At 40.3% G+C, this 18,738-nt stretch overlaps 1 protein-coding gene across 1 annotated transcript in view; it reads right to left on the bottom strand.

Annotated features, from left to right (window-relative positions):
- The window catches only part of LOC126365934 (FAS-associated factor 2), a 105,284-nt gene that overhangs the window by 54,632 nt on the left and 31,914 nt on the right, over positions 1-18,738 (bottom strand). The window contains exons 2-4 of the mRNA XM_050008704.1: positions 13,455-13,788; positions 3,839-4,025; positions 3,186-3,359 (exon numbers count right to left, since the gene is read on the bottom strand). Coding sequence (XP_049864661.1) covers positions 3,186-3,359; positions 3,839-4,025; positions 13,455-13,788 — 695 coding nt within the window. The remainder of the gene's footprint in view (positions 1-3,185; positions 3,360-3,838; positions 4,026-13,454; positions 13,789-18,738) is intronic.

Here is an 18,738-nt window from a genome sequence, read left to right as displayed (position 1 = left end):
AACACTAAATCACCTTTTTACGTATTTTAAATCTGTTAAATACACTGTTGTTGTTGTTGTGGTCTTCAGTCCTGAGGCTGGTTTGATGCAGCTCTCCATGCTACTCACCCTGTGCAAGCTTCTTCATCTCCCAGTTCCTGCTGCAACCTACATCCTTTTGAATCGGCTTAGTGTATTCATCTCTTGGTCTCCCTCTACGATTTTTACCCTCCACGCTGCCCTCCAATACTAAATTGGTGATCCCTTGATGCCTCAGAACATGTCCTACCAACCGATACATTCTTCTGGTCAAGTTGTGCCATAAACTTCTCTTCTCCCCAATCATATTCAATACTTCCTCATTAGTTATGTGATCTAATCTTCAGCATTCTTCTGTAGCACCACATTTCGAAAGCTTCTATTCTCTTCTTGTCCAAGCTATTTATCGACCATGTTTCACTTCCAAACATGGCTACACTCCATACAAATACTTTCAGAAACGACGTCCTGACACTTAAATCTATACTGGTTGTTAACAAATTTCTCTTCGTCAGAAACGCTTTTCCTTGCCTTTGCCAGTCTGCATTTTATATTCTCTCTACTTCGACCATCATCAGTTATTTTACTCCCCAAATAGCAAAACTCCTTTACTACTTTAAGTGTCTCATTTCCTAATCTAATTCCCTCAACATCACCCGACTTAATTTGACTACATTTCATTATCCTCATTTTGCTTCTGATGATGTTCATCTTATATCCTCCTTTCAAGACACTATCCATTCCGTTCAACTGCTCTTCCAAGTCCTCTGCTGTCTCTGACAGAATTACAATGTCATCGGCAAACCTCAAAGTTTTTATTACTTCTCCATGGATTTTAATACCTACTCCAATTTTTTCTTTTGTTTCCTTCACTGCTTGCTCAATATAATTTACTAATATTAAATTATATATATATTAAATACACTAAAAATCACAAAATAGTACAACCAACAAAAATATGTCCTTCACTCAGCGAAAATCTTGTTTCGACTGAATGACACAATAAACATACACAAAACTGGGGTGGCGTGGCGATTTTTGTCAAAGCCTCGAAGCTGGTATTGGCCTTCCACCGTATGTCAAAGGCGGCCCACATGTAACACTACGAATACTGAGTGTGAACTCGTACATCCGCATGTGCCAAAAACGGATATAAACCTTGTTTAATAATATTAACAGAGTCTGTAATACTATAAAGTTTTTCATTAGAGTTGTAACGCTTTAGGATTTAAGGATTTACACATGTAACATCACAAGGATTATGAAAAGTTCCATATACAAAAAGAAAAATGTTTTAATATATCTGTTGATACCAAAGTTTAGAGCATTATCTGTTCAAATATTACCAATTGCTGAGAACTTCGTTTTCATACCTGGAACTGCCTTGAAATAAAAATGTCTTACGTGACTCACCCTGTTTACAGTGATGCTATTTGTCGAAACAAATCCTTCCACTGACCGTCTGTCAGAGTCCTTGATGGAATTTATAGTGCCATAGACAACAACATATAAGATATCAGAGTAATGCCTAATTCAATCTAGGCACCACAGCTTGCAATGGCAAATTGTGAAAATTTAAGGCTATCTGGTGATGGATTTTACTGTCTCTTATGAGGACTGCTACACTGCATCCTCTCTAATCATCTCAGTCAGCTATTTATGTAGTAGAGTCCTTGATTAAAAACTGTTTATTCAGCTGGAGCCCTGTTTATGACATTGCTGCAGCTGCTATGCAGTTCACCTGCAACTTTAACAACTTAACTTCATTTATTTGAAAGAATAGTGTGTCTGTTCCACAGTAAAATGTTAAATTTTGTCTTGCTGCTGTATACTTTACAAAAGACCAGAACCTCTTTGGATTTTCTGCCGGATTTTGAGACACGAGTTTTGTTGGGTGAAAATATTTGTAGTGCTCAATTTCGAGCTTGTACGAGGCATTGTCAATTTTGGAGATTTTATGTTTTTTTTAAAAAATCTGGTATGCTTTTCTCGTTGCTTCTTCAACAGTGTCCTGGCCTCTTTGGTATACCGTGAGGGATCTGTTCCATCTCTTATTAACTTGCTCGAAACTCTCAACCGCCAGAAATACTACTACTTTAGATCTAAGTGCCATTTGGTCTAAGTTTATGAAGTTAGCGTGTAAGAAATGAAGACTGTCTCTTAGGAAAGCATCAAGTAATTTTTTTAAACATATGTAGTTTGTATTTATTTTTGGTGCATTTAAATGTTAAGCATCTTGATAAATAAATACAGCATTGTATGCATGTGGATCCATGACCCACCAATGAGCCACCAAGTTGATGTGACTTACCAAACAAAAGTGCTGGCAGGTCGATAGACACACAAACAAACACAAAATTCGAGCTTTCGCAACTGGCAGTTGCTTCGTCAGGAAAGAGGGAAGGAGAAGGAAAGATGAAAGGATGTGGGTTTTAAGGGAGAGGGTAAGGAGTCATTCCAATCCCGGGAGCAGAAAGACTTACTTTAGGGGGAAAAAAGGATAGGTATATACTTGTGTGCGCGCGCGCGCACACACACACACACATTCATCCATACATATACAGACACAAGCAGACATACTTAAATGCAAAGAGTTTGGGCAGAGATGTCTAAACTGCCCAAACTTTTTGCCTTTAAATATGTCTGCTTTTGTGTGTGAGTGTGTGTGTGTGTGTGTGTGTGTGTGTGTGTGTGTGTGTGTGTGTGTGTGTGTGGGCGCGTGCATGCGCGAATATATACCTATCCTTCTTTCCCCCTAAGGTAAATCTTTCCGCTCCCGGGATTGGAATGACTCCTTACCTTCTCCCTTAAAACCCACATCCTTTCATCTTTCTTTCTCCTTCCCTCTTTCCTGATGAAGCAACCGCCGATTGCGAAAGCTCGAAATTTTGTGTTTGTGTGTTTTTTTATTGTGCCTATCTACCGGCGCTTTCCTGCTTGGTTAAGTCTTGGAATCTTTGTTTTTAATATTTTTTTTCTCATGTGGAGGTTTCTTTATATTTTTTATGTCACATATGCACAGTTAGACAAGCACATTTACTCTGGTGAAGTAACCATTAACCATTATAATAAGTTATGCAGACCATCAGCCATAACCACACTGCACAAAATGAAAATAATCTGTACAACTGAGAAAAAAAATTAAAAGTACTCCATACAAAACTCACCTCCCAACAACAGTCATTCTGTTTTCCCGAAGACAAATTACTGCCAGAAACGGGTAGCCATTTTCTCGTAATGCCTGAGACACTCGATAGCCCTCTGGGGTGGTCACAGAGCAGCCCCAAAACAACATATTTGTATTAATGTACGTCACAACCTCCATGTCTGATAATGTGTTCCTAGAAAGCAAAGAAAGTTTCCAGGTTCTTATATCTTCTCACATTTAAAAACTCTACAACAAATACGAATTAATTGTTCATTATAATTGTGCAAGTCTATGTATGACAAAGTGCTAAGTGTCACTCACGACTAATGTCTACAGGCACTAAGGCCCAACTGCATCTGGTGTGAGCGGCAATCTACTGGGGTGGGTAGTCGGGGAATAATGAGAAGGCATGTGGTGGGGAGGGGGATAGATAGCCCTCTGTGGTGGAGCCCCAAAACAACATATTTGTACTGAAGTATGTTATTCCATTTTTGGATTTTCCAATGATCGAAAGTGCAAAATATGCTAGACTCAAAGATGGGGAAAGTAAAAATAAAAACACAATGAGTACCAAGTTTGAAAATATTCACAAAAATTAGGACTGTATTACAATAGCTCTATACTTTTGTGTATGTAAACACATTGAAGTCCTCTATAAGTGCAGCAGCATACCTACAGAAATTGTCGGTATCTTGATGATCTTCACAATGCAAGTATATTAGAAGGAAACGAAGCTCTCGCTTAGCGTCATTCAGTGCCTGGCTGTATGTTCCTTGATAAAACACTGGATGCCTTGATCCATATTTTTCTTCAAAGGAATTTATAAATTTAAGTACATCACCAACAGGATCAGTGATATCTGCAAAAAAGGAATATGTGGATGAAACAAGTGCTGCATATCACATGCTATAATATTAGTCTGCCTTCTCCCTGTCTGGTGCACCTGTATAATTCTTTTTAATTTTACACATTTAGTTCCACAGGACCAAATTGAGGAACAAATGTCCAAGGTCATGGAATGTGTCAGAACATGAAATTAAAACATAAAAGTAATAACAGATTTAAAAAAAAATGATTATGAACCCAAAAGAAGACAATTAACAATATAACACAAAAATGAGCTTAAATTTTCAAGGAACTCCTAGACAGAATAGAAGGAGTGACCCACGAGGAACATTTCAGTTGCAATTTGCAAGCGGGTGGATTACTGCTAAGACTTTTGGATTCTTGTGGTAGCTTACTGAAAATGGGTGCAACAGTATACTGCACGCTTTTCTATATGAGAGTCAAGGAAGGAAGGGTCACGGAAGTGCAATTCAAATGTAGATTGGATTTCTGTCTAGTATTAACTGAGTGAAAGCTGCTTATTCTTGGGAATAAGGTAATATTGTTAACAAGAAATGACAGTAAAGTGTGTGTGTGTGTGTGTGTGTGTGTGTGTGTGTGTGTGTGTGTGTGTGTTTATATCTATATTCCCGTTACCCACCTGGCCACAACCTCTGCTAATTTTTGCCTCTGTACGTCCGCCTCAACTGACATCTCTGCCCAAACTCTTTGCCTTTACATATGTCTGCTTCTGTCTGTATATGTGCAGATGGATATGTGTGTGTGTGTGTGTGTGTGGGGGGGGGGGGGGAGGGGGGGGGGGGGGGGGAGCGTGCGCGGGTGTATACCTATCCCTTTTCCCGGGATTGGAATGACTCCTTACCCTCTCCCTTAAAACCCATATCCTTTTGTCTTTCCCTCTCCTTCCCTCTTTCCTGATGACGCAACCGTGGGTTGCGAAAGCTTGAATTTTGTGTGTGCGCGCTTGTTAGTGTCTCTATCAACATACCAACGCTTTTGTTTGGTAAGTTACATCATCTTTGTTTTTAGATATATAAAGAAAGAAAGAAAGAAAGAAAAATTCCACCAGCGCTTTCACATTTGGTAAGTCACAACATCTTTCAACTTACCAAACGAAAGCGTTGGTATGTTGATAGAGACACTAACAAACACAAACACACACATAAAATTCAAGCTTTCGCAACACATGGTTACTTCATCAGGAAAGAGGGAAGGAGAGGGAAAGACGAAAGGATGTGGGTTTTAAGGGAGAGGGTAAGGAGTCATTCCAATCCCGGGAGCAGTAATACTTACCTTAGGGGGAAAAAGGGACAGGTATACACACACACACACACACACACACACACACACACACATTTCCATCCACACATACACAGACACAGGCGGACCTTTGTAAAGGCAAAGAGTTTGGGCAGAGATGTCAGTCGAGGCAGAAGTACAGAGGCAAAGATGTTTTTGAATGACAGGTGAGGTATGAGCGGCGGAAACTTGAAATTAGCGGAGGTTGAGGCCTGGCGGATATTCAGAAGAGAGGATATACTGAAGGGCAAGTTCCCATCTCCGGAGTTCTGACAGGATGGTGTTAGTGGGAAGTATACTGATAACTCGGACGGTGTAACACTGTGCCAAGATGTGCTGGCCGTGCACTAAGGCATGTTTAGCCACAGGGTGATCCTCATTACCAACAAACACTGTCTGCCTGTGTCCATTCATGCGAATGGACAGTTTATTGCTGGTCATTCCCACATAGAAAGCTTCACAGTGTAGGCAGGTCAATTGGTAAATCATGTCGGTGCTTTCACACATGACTCTGCCTTTGATCGTGTACACCTCCCGCTGTGACGGAGGACGGAACTGTTCCAGGCAGGGTTCAATTTGGATAGTGTCTTGGGGAGTTGGATCATTGGGAGTAGGATTAGGATTATTTTTCTTCGTGGCAAAGTGATATTTCTAGCAGAGAGTACGAGCGTAGGACAGTAAATCTTTGACGAGGGCTGTTTTGTTGAATCTGGGAGTAGGGCTGAGCCTCATTTTCATAACATGGCACCACAAAACCATTCCTTTTAATACATTTACATGCAGTTTTTTTCGAAGTTTTTCTGAATTTCTCCATCCCCTATAACGTGTTTTGGAGGCAACACAACCACCTAACCTTTGTGCACATCGTTGTTTACCAACCTAAGTTCACCACAGGATCAACATAGCTTAGCTTTAACCAACACTTTTTCAACTTTCTTCACACCAGATCTCCAGTTGCTTTCTAGTTCCCCTTTATCTCTCCCCAAATTTTTTATTTTCATTTTCATTTCAGCTTCATGTTACACTTTCCACCTTCTACTACCATGTAACCATGACAACAACATCCCCACAACGACCCTATTAAGTTTTATATACATTTCCTCCGCAAACATGCCATCGCCCAAGCCAGATTACGCTCCCACATTTCATTTTCTCAGGCTTGTCTGACATTTGGCATTACCCTCAAAGGCCTCACACTTGAAGTTCACATCTCTGGCTGTAACCCTTCTTTCCATCAGTCCCTACACCAGTTCCAAACTGAACAATATATAGCCCTCACCCGCCTAATCCTTCACCTGCACATCAACTCAGCAAATGAACACACCTGTCAACTACGATCCTTAATAAAAGTCCTCAATATTTCCTCTCCCACATCCACACCAGCTGTTCAGAGCACCCTCCTACAGACCAACCGCAAATTAGAACAGCATGCCACCCTCCACCTCAAAAAAACTATCCAATCTCCTGGTTTCCCACCTCCGGAAAGGCAACTCACTCACTCTCAACAACCTTTCCAGCAAACCTCCACCTACTCTCATTGCACACAGACCCAGTCTCTCCCATCTACTCAATCTCCCCCTTCCAGCTCATCTCCCCCCAAAACCTCTCAATTCTAATCAACACAATCTGGAACCAAAACACCCCAATTCAGTAGTTAACCTTTCCTCCAAACCTCTCTCCCAATCCGAAACCTCTGTCCTATCCAAAGGCCTCACCTTCAGCCCTACTCCCAGATTCAACCAAGCAGCCCTCATCAAAGATTTACTGTCCTACACTTGTACCCTCTGCTGGAAATATCACTTTGCCATGAAGAAAATAAATCCTAATCCTAATGATCCAACTCCCCAAGACACTATCCAGATTGAACCCTGCCTGGAACAGTTCCGTACTTCGTCACAGCGGGACCCACCTCCTCTTCCTCAAAATCACCCTCTCCAAACATTCCAGGAATTTCTCACTTCCAGCCGTGCCTCTCAATCCTTCTTGAAAAACCTTAATCCTACACCCAACATCACCACAGCTGAAGCCCAGGCTATCCGTGATATGAAGGCTGACTGATCCATCATCATTCTTCCGGCGGACAAGGGTTCCACGACCGTGGTACTTGATTGTCGGGATTATTTGGCTGACGGACTGCGTCAGCTTTCAGACAACACTACATACAAAGTTTGCCAAGGTAAACCCATTCCTGGCGTCCAGGCAGAGCTTCAAGGAAACCTCAGAACCTGAAGCCACCTACAAAACCTTTCACCTGACTCCATCAACCTCCTGACCCCACTGACACCCCGCATCCCTACCTACTACCTACTTTCTAAAATTCACAAACCCAATCATGCCGACTGCCCCATTGTAGCTGGTTACCAAGCCCCCACAGAACGTATCTCTGCCTACTTAGATCAACACCTTCAACCCATTACATGCAGTCTCCCATCCTTCATCAGACACCAACCACTTTCTCGAACTCCTGGAATCCTTACCCAATCTGTTACCCCAGAAACGAACCCTGTAACCATTGATGCCACTTCCCTATACACAAATATTCCGCACGTCCAGGGCCTTGCTGCAATGGAGCACTTCCTTTCACGCCGATCACCTGCCGCCCTACCTAAAACCTCTTTCCACATTACCTTAGCCAACTTCATCCTGACCCACAACCTCTTCACTTTTGAAGGCCAGACATACCAACAATTAAAGGGAACAGCCATGGGTACTAGGATGGCCCCCTCATACACCAACCTATTCATGGGTCACTTAGAGGAAGCCTTCTTGGTTACCCAGGCCTGCCAACCCAAAGTTTGGTAGAGATTTATTGATGACATCTTCATGATCTGGACTCACAGTGTAGAAGAACTCCAGAATTTCCTCTCCAACCTCAACTCCTTTGGTTCCATCAGATTCACCGGGACCTACTCCATATCCCATGCCACTTTCCTTAACGTTGACCTCCATCTGTCCAATGGCCAGCTGCACACGTCCGTCCACATCAAACCCACCAACAAGCAACAGTACCTCCATTATGACAGCTGCCACCCATTCCATATCAAACAGTCCCTTCCCTACAGCCTAGGTCTTCGTGGCAAACGAATCTGCTCCTATCTGGAATCCCTGAACCATTACACCAACAACCTGAAAACAGTTTTCGCATCCCGCAACTACCCTCCCGACCTGGTACAGAAGCAAATAACCAGAGCCACTTCCTTATCCCCTCAAACCCAGAACCTCTCACAGAAGAACCCCAAAAGTGCCCCACTTGTGACAGGATACTTCCCGGGACTGGATCAGACTCTGAATGTGGCTCTCCAGCAGGGATACGACTTCCTAAAATCCTGCCCTGAAATGAGATCCATCCTTCAAGAAATCCTCCGCACTCCACCAAGAGTGTCTTTCCGCCGTCCACCTAACCTTCGTAACCTCTTAGTTCATCCCTATGAAATCCCCAAACCACCCTCCCTACCCTCTGGCTCCTACTCTTGTAACTGCCCCCAGTGTAAAACCTGTCCCATGCACCCTCCCACCACCACCTACTCCAGTCCTGTAACCCGGAAGGTGTACACGATCAAAGGCAGAGCCATGTGTGAAAGCACCCACATGACTTACCAACTGACCTGCCTACACTGTGAAGCTTTCTATGTGGGAATGACCAGCAACAAACTGTCCATTCGCATGAATGGACACAGGCAGACAGTGTTTGTTGCTAATGAGAATCACCCTGTGGCTAAACATGCCTTGGTGCACGGCCAGCACATCTTGGCACAGTGTTTCACCGTCCAGGTTATCTGGATACTTCCCACTAACACCAACCTGTCAGAACTCCGGAGATGGGGACTTGCCTTTCAGTATATCCTCTCTTCTCGTTATCCGCCAGGCCTCAAACTCCGCTAATTTCAAGTTGCTGCCGCTCATACCTCATCTGTCTTTGCACAACATCTTTGCCTCTGTACTTCCGCCTCGACTGACATCTCTGCCGAAACACTTTGCCTTTACAAATGTCTGCTTGTGTCTGTGTATGTGCAGATGGATATGTGTGTGTGTGTGTGTGTGTGTGTGTGTGTGTGTGTGTGTGTGTGTGTGTGTGTGTGTGTGCGTGTGTGCGTGCGCAAGTGTACACCTGTCCTTTTTCCCCCCCTAAGGTAAGTCTTTCCGCTCCTTACCCTCTCCCTTAAAAGCCACATCCTTTCGTCTTTCCCTCTCCTTCCCTCTTTCCTGAAGAAGCAACCGTTGGTTGCGAAAGCTAGAAATTTTGTGTGTGTGTGTTTGTATGTTATTTTATGGTGCCTGTATACCGGTGTTTTCCTATATATTGAGGAATTGGGTTTTCGTGGTGGTGCTAGAAATTACTTTAACTTGAAGATGTGCTACATGCCTTATGGTGGGTAAGATGAAAAAAGCTACTCAGACCTATTCTGGGGGGAATTTTATTCTTTTTATTTGCATGAATAGTAAACTTTTCCAAAAATTGTATCACTTCAGAGTTATAAGTGAAAAACCCCCCAAAAAAGGTCCAACTTTTGTGGGTTTTTTTTCCATTCTTGACCCATTTTCAGGCTGAAATTTTGGTGGGAGTTTGAAAGCAATTAGCCACTGAGCTACTTACAAATGCCCACAGTCGGACTACAGACCTGAAGACAGGAATCAACATCTATTTACTGGAAACGTACTAAAGGAGGAAAAGAAAGGAAAAGGAGAGTAAAAGTTAAAAGTACTATAAAAAGTTGTGTGGTAGTGTGGAATGATCTATTGCTCTCTTACACTCTTATGGTATTGTTGCTGCTATCATTGCCAATATGAAACTATTACTGGGCTGTATTAATTCCTGTAAGTATAATTATTTAATCATCCTTTCAATTAAAAGTACAATAAAGAGGTTCACATAAGTAAAAATGAAATATGAAGTCTGTTCAATAAATTCTGGGACTTCGTCCATAAAATTTTTCTACATTTACCTTTTACTTATGGTCTCCCTCAAAATAGTCTCCTCCACTATTGATACACTGCTTTCAATGCCGTTTCCACTTCTGGAAGCAGTCTTGGTATGCCTCTTGCTGGGCTGCATGAAGCAGCGTCTCTGAATTTTCTTTTATCTCAACTACCATTGCAAATTTTCATCCTTTCAATGGGGTTTTCAATATTGGAAATAATAATCATAGAAAAAGAAAAAAAAAATCAGCAGGGTCCAAGTCTGGAGAGTACAAAGGATGAGGCAGCACAGTGATTTTATTTTTTGTGCAACAGTCACGCACCAACAGGGATGACTGCAAGAGTGTGTTATTGTGATGCAAGAGTCATGAATTTTCTTGCCACATTTCAGGCCGTTTCCTTCTCACATTTTTTCACAGGCATCACAACACATCCCAATAGTACAATTGATTAACAGATTGCCCTGTGGCACCAATTCATGATGAACTAATCTTTCAAAGTCAAAGGAAACCAACAGCATGGCTTTGACATTTGACCTGAACTGACAAGGCTATTTTGGCCTTGGAGGACCTTTCCCAACCGACTGTGAAGATTGAACCTTGGTCCTTAACATCCTAATTGTAGACCCATGTCTCATAATCAGTTATGATTCTCTTAAGGAACATCTTATTCTCATTTGTGTGATCCAAAATATCTTGAACAATTTCAAGGCAAAGGTCTTTCTGCTCTTGACTCATGAGCCATGGGATGAACTTGGCAGCAATATGATGCATTTGAAGATGCAGTGTCAGGATTACATGACATGATCCAACTGAAATGTTACAGAGTTCTGCAATCTCTTGGACAGTCAGTCTTTGGTTAGGGCACACAATTTCATTGATGTTCAAGACACAAGCATTATTGGTTGACTTCGAAGGGCATCCTGAACAAGAGCTCTCATTAACTTCACTCCTGCATCATTTGGTGTGTCTCTGTACCAGTTTTCTCAAGTTTCATGCAAAATCTAATGCAGACACTTTACTCCGCTAACTCTCCAATCTTGAAATTCCCAAACTGTGTGACACGATATTCTCCTCAAGACAGCACTGAACAATAACTAACAGACATACAACAATGAAACTTCTGAAGTTACACACTAACCAAAGGCGTGTGTGCAGGGATGCCAACAGCATTTCGCTCCAACACAGCACTGGCATGAAACTACGAATTCTCCAGAATTTTTTTGAACAGACCTCGTACTTGTAGTGCTAGCACTGCATATTTGGCAAATCTTTCCGGTAGTTTGAAACTAGCTATTCCTAAAAGTAGTCACTCTCACACAAAATAACTGTTAAGGCAACACAGCAGATTTACAATTTAGATGCTATCAAAACGTGATGTTGTCATTGACAATAGTATGAAATATTTGCAACAGGGGGTGGCTGATATGTGTCGTGGAAAGTCTTTTCGCAGGCTGAACAATCTGATTATGGCTGACTGGAATATGAATGCTATAACTTGGTCCAATTTTACATCAAATGCTGAGAAGGCCGTGGAAATCACTGTGGTGATATGTGAAGGATTTTGTGTAGGAGTTTTCCAATTTCAGGGATACCTGAGAAATTATTTACCGAGTGCTCTGTTCCCATTGTACAGGGTGAACATAAAGTCTGGGAACACTTTCAATTATTTATTGCACAAGAACTAAACATTGTACAGATGTCACACATATTGCATTTTCAAGAGAAGCTTTTTACAAACATTCGATATGTCAACTAAGAGCAACCCGGCAGACGCCAAATGGCAATCGAATTCTTGCCATACCTGTCGAAGCATGGCATCGTCGATTGTGGCAGTCGCTTCCTGTATTCTCTCCCGGAGCTCTGCTACATCACATGGTAGAGGTGGTATACAAACCAGATCTTTAATGTGTCCCCACAGAAAAGAGTCATGCGGAGTGAGATCTGGTGATCAGGGAGGCTAGTTCACAAAACAGCTGTCCCCTTCAGTAGCATGGCTGATGCATCGATGCAGCAGCTCCGTGTTCAGGTACACACGAACTTCACGATGAAAATAGGGTGAAGCCCCATCCTGCTGAAAGATGAATGAAGAGTCCGATTGCATTTGAGGCATCATCCATTGCAGCAATGTGTCTAAGTAGGAATATCCAGTGACAGTGCTCTTGATGAAGAAGAATGGCCCGTACAGTTTTTTACATGGCATGGCACAAAAAACATTTACCTTTGGGGAATCACACTCAAAATCTATGCTTTCATGTTGATACTTTGTATCCCAGATTCGACAATTATACCTGTTCACTTTCCCATTAGTGTGAAAAATGGCTTCGTCACTAAAAATTAAGCGATCAACGATACCATCCCCATCCTCATTCAATTGTTGTAACGGCGAACAAAATTCAAAACACTTGTCTCTGTCATCGTCATTGGGCTTCTTCACTAGCTCCAATTTCAAAGGTTTCATAGACAGCTTCTGTCGCAGGACTTTCCACACTGTCAATGGAGCCACTTCAAGTTCAATGGATGCACAACGCACCAATTCCTTTGGACTCCTTATGAATGTCTCTCGTATGTGCTTTAAATTCACTTCAGCCACACTGGGAGATGCGCTTCTCTTTGTCAGGCATGAGCAACCCACTGTAACGAATTTGTTGTGGCAGTGGTAAATGGCCTTCCTTGTTGGTGGCTCCTTACAATACTTATGTCTAAACATCCACTGAACAGCTGTAGCACACTTGGTTTTATCGAACACCAACACACAGAAAGCTCGCTCCGCAGCTGAACTCGCCACGTTTGCGACTATGGCCGACTATCGGTAAATTATTGAACTACGCTGTGGCAGTATTTAAAAAGAAGAAGAAGAAGAAGACGAAAACCAACAGCTTTCACGGTTTCTCTTCAGAATGACATATGTATGACAAATGTACAATGTTTGGTTCTTGTGCAGTAAATAATTGAAAGTGTTCCTGGACTTTATGTCACCCTGTATTATGTTCAGCTCTTTGTTTCTATCTCAGACCTCTTTCTATTACTGTTTCTTTATTGTGGACCCCATACTACCTCCGGTTGTTCTCCCCAGTTCCGCATTCTTCTCTCTCTCTCTCTCTCTCTCTCTCTCTCTTTCTTTCTCTCTCTCTCTCTCTCTCTCTCTCTCTCTCTCTCTCTCTCTCTCTCGGCTGAAAACAATCAATTTTTTATAACATAATACAAAGCAAAACACAAGTACTTACATCTCCTTGGATCTGGCCTTATAAAGCCAAATGTAAACCGCAAAAAGGTTGCTACTGTATCATAGCATATTCTGAAGAAAAGTGAGACAATATAAGATAAAATGCCACGACTGCCTCTTGCAGGGGCAGGTGTTGAGAAGAAAAATTGACTGATGCGTGATTCATTGACAGGTGGTGGGGACTGCACCAAGTCTGGAGGTTCCCTATCCCGAGAATAGACTGACGGTCGGCCCTCACGCATGTTGAGTTGTTCCTGTACTGACACCTCTAAGTCCCAAGCATGTCGTTGCAGCACATCGCGGCAGACAGACATGTCTTCAATTCCAGTTAGATCCTGAAACATATTAACATTATAAGCCACAAAAATTGGTAATAATGACATAAATATACACTGATTTTTACTTTAAATTTGGAACTGTCAGTGTATAAATTAAATTATAAAGGTAATGATAATACCTGTTTTAAAAATGTTTAAATACAAGTTGAATGAAAAATAGTTCTCATTCTTGAAAATGTTACAACATATTATGTTCAATGAAAGTATTTCTCTGGTGAATGTTTTAAGAATATTTCAAACCTAACAGCTTAACACACATTTTAAAAAACAGAAATAAAACTCATCTTCTGCAATACCTAAAGGTTAACAACATTAATAACAGGAGACACATGACCACTAATAAGTGCAATGGAAGACATAAGATTGACGAAATGAAATACAAGAGAAGGGCTCTGAGGATGAGAGAGATGGCGTAGTAAAGTTAGTAATGAATTCAAGAAAAGCATGTGTAGAATGTTTATTATAACAGCAAAAGAATAAGTTTTAAGACTGGCCCATTAGAACTTAAGTCAGCTTAAAACTCTTCCACTCTTAAGAGTCTGGTCTGTGAATCACAAATTATAACATCATTTAATCGATGAGGCATTATTTTACATGGCAAATATGGGATTCTGAATTTTTTGTATTTTTTAATCTTTTTGTTCTTGCATCATTAACTATCTGCACTAAAATATCATTGAGAAAAATCTAGTTTTATGTATCAACATTTTTCAAAAAGTCTTTGGGGAACATTATGTCTATTTTAGAAAATGAAAGATAAGGTTTCTATGATTTTTCTGTGCTTATTTTGCCACAATAAATACAACAGTATTTTGATGAACATGCAATACCAGATAATCTAGTGTTCTAGAAAGCAAGACAGATATTTTGATCTGCAAGCCTTTTCATCTGAAAAATTACGTACTTTTATTAAAGGGAATAGGAGCTCTACAAAATACAATTCAAGTATAGCAAATATCTGTAATAACTGCCTCTTTATTAGTCAGTGAGAGAATTTTTGCAGGGCAGCATAACACAGAAGCAACCACAATTATCACTCGCATTTCCTGCTGAAATAAGAAAATCATACCATTCTTCAAATGTGAAAGTTCAAAATCGTTGATAATTTTTCCAATGACACTACAATATCATTATTCTGATACATGTAATGATTTTAGTTTTATATATATATATAAAACAGAAAGAAACTTCCACATGGGAAAAATATATTAAAAACAAAGATTCCAAGACTTACCAAGCGGGAAACCCACATCCTTTCATTTTTCCCTCTCCTTCCCTCTTTCCTGACGAAGCAACTGCCAGTTGCGAAAGCTCGTAATTCTGTGTGTGTGTTTGTGTGTTTTGTTCATGTGCCTGTCTGCCGGCGCTTTCCCGCTTGGTAAGTCTTGCAATCTTTGTTTTTAATATATATATATATATATATATATATATATATATATATATAATGGTATGAAAAATGAGTTAGTTGTAACAAATACCAACACTCTTTCTGTTTTGACAACAGAGAATTCTTCAATTGCGTATATGCCATTGTATATTAATAAAATTGGTTGACTTGTTTAATAAAAAATATCACCAGGTTTTGTACTGAATCATCATTAAAGATACCATTACGTACTAGACATGTGTGTATGGAAGTCAAAACAACAAATGCATGTTGTAATGGACAAAAATAACTTTTCTGCCAATAAATGTGTTGTTAAAGCAAATTTCACCAAGTCTTTTAGATTCTTTTGATTCCAAAGAGTTATCAGGTAGATCTGTCACAGGAACCTGGGCAGGTGAGATCTGCAATCCACTCAATCTATGCAATATCCAACATTCTGATTAAAATTATCTGTGACTGAAGTTTCAGTGAACCGCCATCCAGTCGCAGTTCTTTCTCGGGCACCATGTGCTAGACGTATTTCCTGCTTTGTAAGTATATACAGCGCCTTGTGAAGTAAGGCTGGCTTTTACACTTGCAGCATTACTTCCTGCCACTGCATTCCATCAATCATGAAGTAATTTTAATTTGTGTAGAGTCCATCGTACTCCACACCTACTCCACCCTCTTCTCACACAGGTCATATCCCTGTGGAAGATTCTTGTGTGCAAAACTTGTCCAATAGATTCACCCAGAACATCCTACTCCAGACCCAACATAATGTGCTTGATTTGAATGGCTGCTTTGAAACCTGTGCCATCTGGATTCTTCCTAACACCACCATCATTTACAACTTATGTATAGAGGAGTTGTCTTTGCAACACATCCTACAATTGTGTAATCCTCTTAGCCTCAATTTCCACAGTGCCTCACTACAACCCGTGCCCCACAACCTCAATTTCACTCATCCTGCACCCACATCCTGTCCCTCTTACACTGTTACGCTCCACTTCTGCAAGTCAGTCACTACGCCCTGCGCAGAACTCCCCGTGGCCAAGATGACACTATCACCTGCATTTGCTGCCTCTGTCAGCCACCCTCCCCCACCTCCGCAACCCTTCCCTCTCCCCCAACTCTTCACCCCCCCCCCACCCTAACAGACTTCATCTGACAAAAGACCTCATCCTAGTTGAGCTGCAGTGTCATCAAGTAGGATTCATCTGAGAGCTAGGAAAGTTCTCAGTCTTGAATACAATGGTGGATTATAAGTTCTGAAGTTAATGGTTTAGGATTGTTGTTTTGAGATGCTGTAGGAGAGTCACTGCAATTTTTAATATGGAAATATTAATCTTCCTATGATTCTTACTGTCTTTTGGACTTCTTCTTCTACATAAATACAATGCTTAGCCCACTCTGTCAAAATTGGATGTTCACAAAAACTCCAACTAAACAACCTAAACTTTGAAGAGATACAGGAGAATTCGTATAGAACAATGGGACAAAAATACATGTACGCATGCCAAGACATCCACCGCATGAAGGTACCATAGTGACAGTGTCTAAATACATCTGTAGCACTCAGGTAGCATTTGCATACATAGCTACAGCACTGTGGGAAAGCGAGGTTAGCATGTAACAAGGATCTAACAGCATCTGGGGAAAGATATGTCACAGTATCAAAATTTTTGAGAAAGACTGGGGGGAGGGGGTTGTGCGACTACAATGTAATGTACAGCTACAGTTGGCATTAGAATAAATTATCAGCCTTAGGGGTATCAACAATAGTGACACTGATTCACAAATTTTAATTTGTGAGGTCATACTGGATAATATTTTGTGGTAACTTTTACTTAAATAAAAACTACACTGTACAAAAGAAAGTTATGTGTTGGGTTCATTCATATACTTTGTGCAGGCGTCAGTTATAGGGATTGAGAAAAATAATCACAACTTCACAGTACATTCTTTCACTGATAACATTTAGCTATCGAAATCCATCAAAGTTTGAAGATAGAGATATATTAATAGACACTATACTTTAGTGACAAACACCTCCAATCATGCAGCAAACAAACAAATATGACACTAATGGTGGACTATCGACACACACGATATGCAGCTAACAAGCTGCTCAAAGACATGAACTGGAGTAATGTATGTATGTATGTATGTAGGTAGGTAGTTAGTTAGTTACGTGTTCCATTGATCAATAGCATGGAAAACCGTTATGATGTGGAACGTGTCAAATGCACAAGAAATGTGCACAGGAAACAAGCTTTTTTTTCTTTTTTTGTTTACATTATAGTGTTATACCTAAATATTTCTATTATCTATCCCATTCCCTTAAATGGCACAAAATGCATATACTATATCTCCAGATTTATTTACTCATATTCAAGAATTCATCTATGGTATAGAAGGAGTTGTCAAGGAGATATGATTTCAATTTGTTTTTGAAGCTATTACTGCTGTCTGTCACACATTTTATTTCATTTGGTAATTTATCAAAAAGTTTTATAGTAGCATATTTTACCCCTTACTGTGCCAAAGATAGGTTAAGTAAAGGATAGTGTAGGTCTTTCTTTTTTCTGGTATTGTAATCATAAATATCGCTGTTGATTTTAAACTTGTCCACATTGTTGAGAAAAAATTTCATTACTGAGTAAATGTACTGTGAAGCAGTTTTAAGAATTCCTAACCTTTTAAACAGATGCCTACAGGATGTGCGACTACGAACCTCACACATTATTGTAACTACTTTCTTTTGAGCAGTGAATATCATTTGCCTAAATGTTGAGTTGCCCCAGAATATTATTCCTTATGACATCAGAGAGTGGAAGCATGCAAAGTATGCTAGCTTACTAATTTCTACATCCTCAAAATTGGCAATTATTCTGATTGCAAAAGCTGCTGAACGTAGTCGCTTTTTAAGATCCAAAATATAAATTTTCCAATTAAGATTCTCATCTATATTTACACCCAAAAACTTAGTATGCTCTACCCTGGCTACTGACGTCTTTTGGTGTGTTATGTTTATTGAAGGAATTATACTTTTTGCAGCAGAAAATTGGATGTACTGTGTTTTTTCAAAGTTCAGAGCAAGCCCATTTGCAGAAAACCAATTAATAATTTTTCCAAAGACCTTATTTGTATCATTTTCTATCGGACTTTCTTTTACTAGATTAATAATTATGCTCATATCATTAGCAAACAGTGCCAGTTGAGCATCTTGTTTCACATAAGAAGGGAGGTCATTCACATATATCAAGAACAGGAGGGTGACCTATGATCAAACCTTGTGGAACACCTAATGTAATTTCACCCCAGTTAGGTGAAGTGGCAAACTCATATAGAGAGACTTTTTGCTTCCTGTTTTGCAGATATGACTTAAACCACTCATATGCTGTTCCATTTATACCATAAAATTGTAATTTCTCTAACATAATGTCATGGTTCACACAATCAAATGCTTTGAGTAAGTCACAAAATATATTTCTACTGGTGACATTTTACTACTTAAAAGATTCTATTATGTGGACAGTGAAATTGTATATTGCTGTCGCAATGGAATAGCATTTTTG

The sequence above is a fragment of the Schistocerca gregaria genome, chromosome 4 (assembly GCF_023897955.1).
Source record: "Schistocerca gregaria isolate iqSchGreg1 chromosome 4, iqSchGreg1.2, whole genome shotgun sequence".
Classification (NCBI taxonomy): domain Eukaryota; kingdom Metazoa; phylum Arthropoda; class Insecta; order Orthoptera; family Acrididae; genus Schistocerca; species Schistocerca gregaria.
The sequence above is the reverse complement of the archived record's forward strand: the minus strand, read 5'-3'. Positions and strand labels throughout refer to the sequence as shown.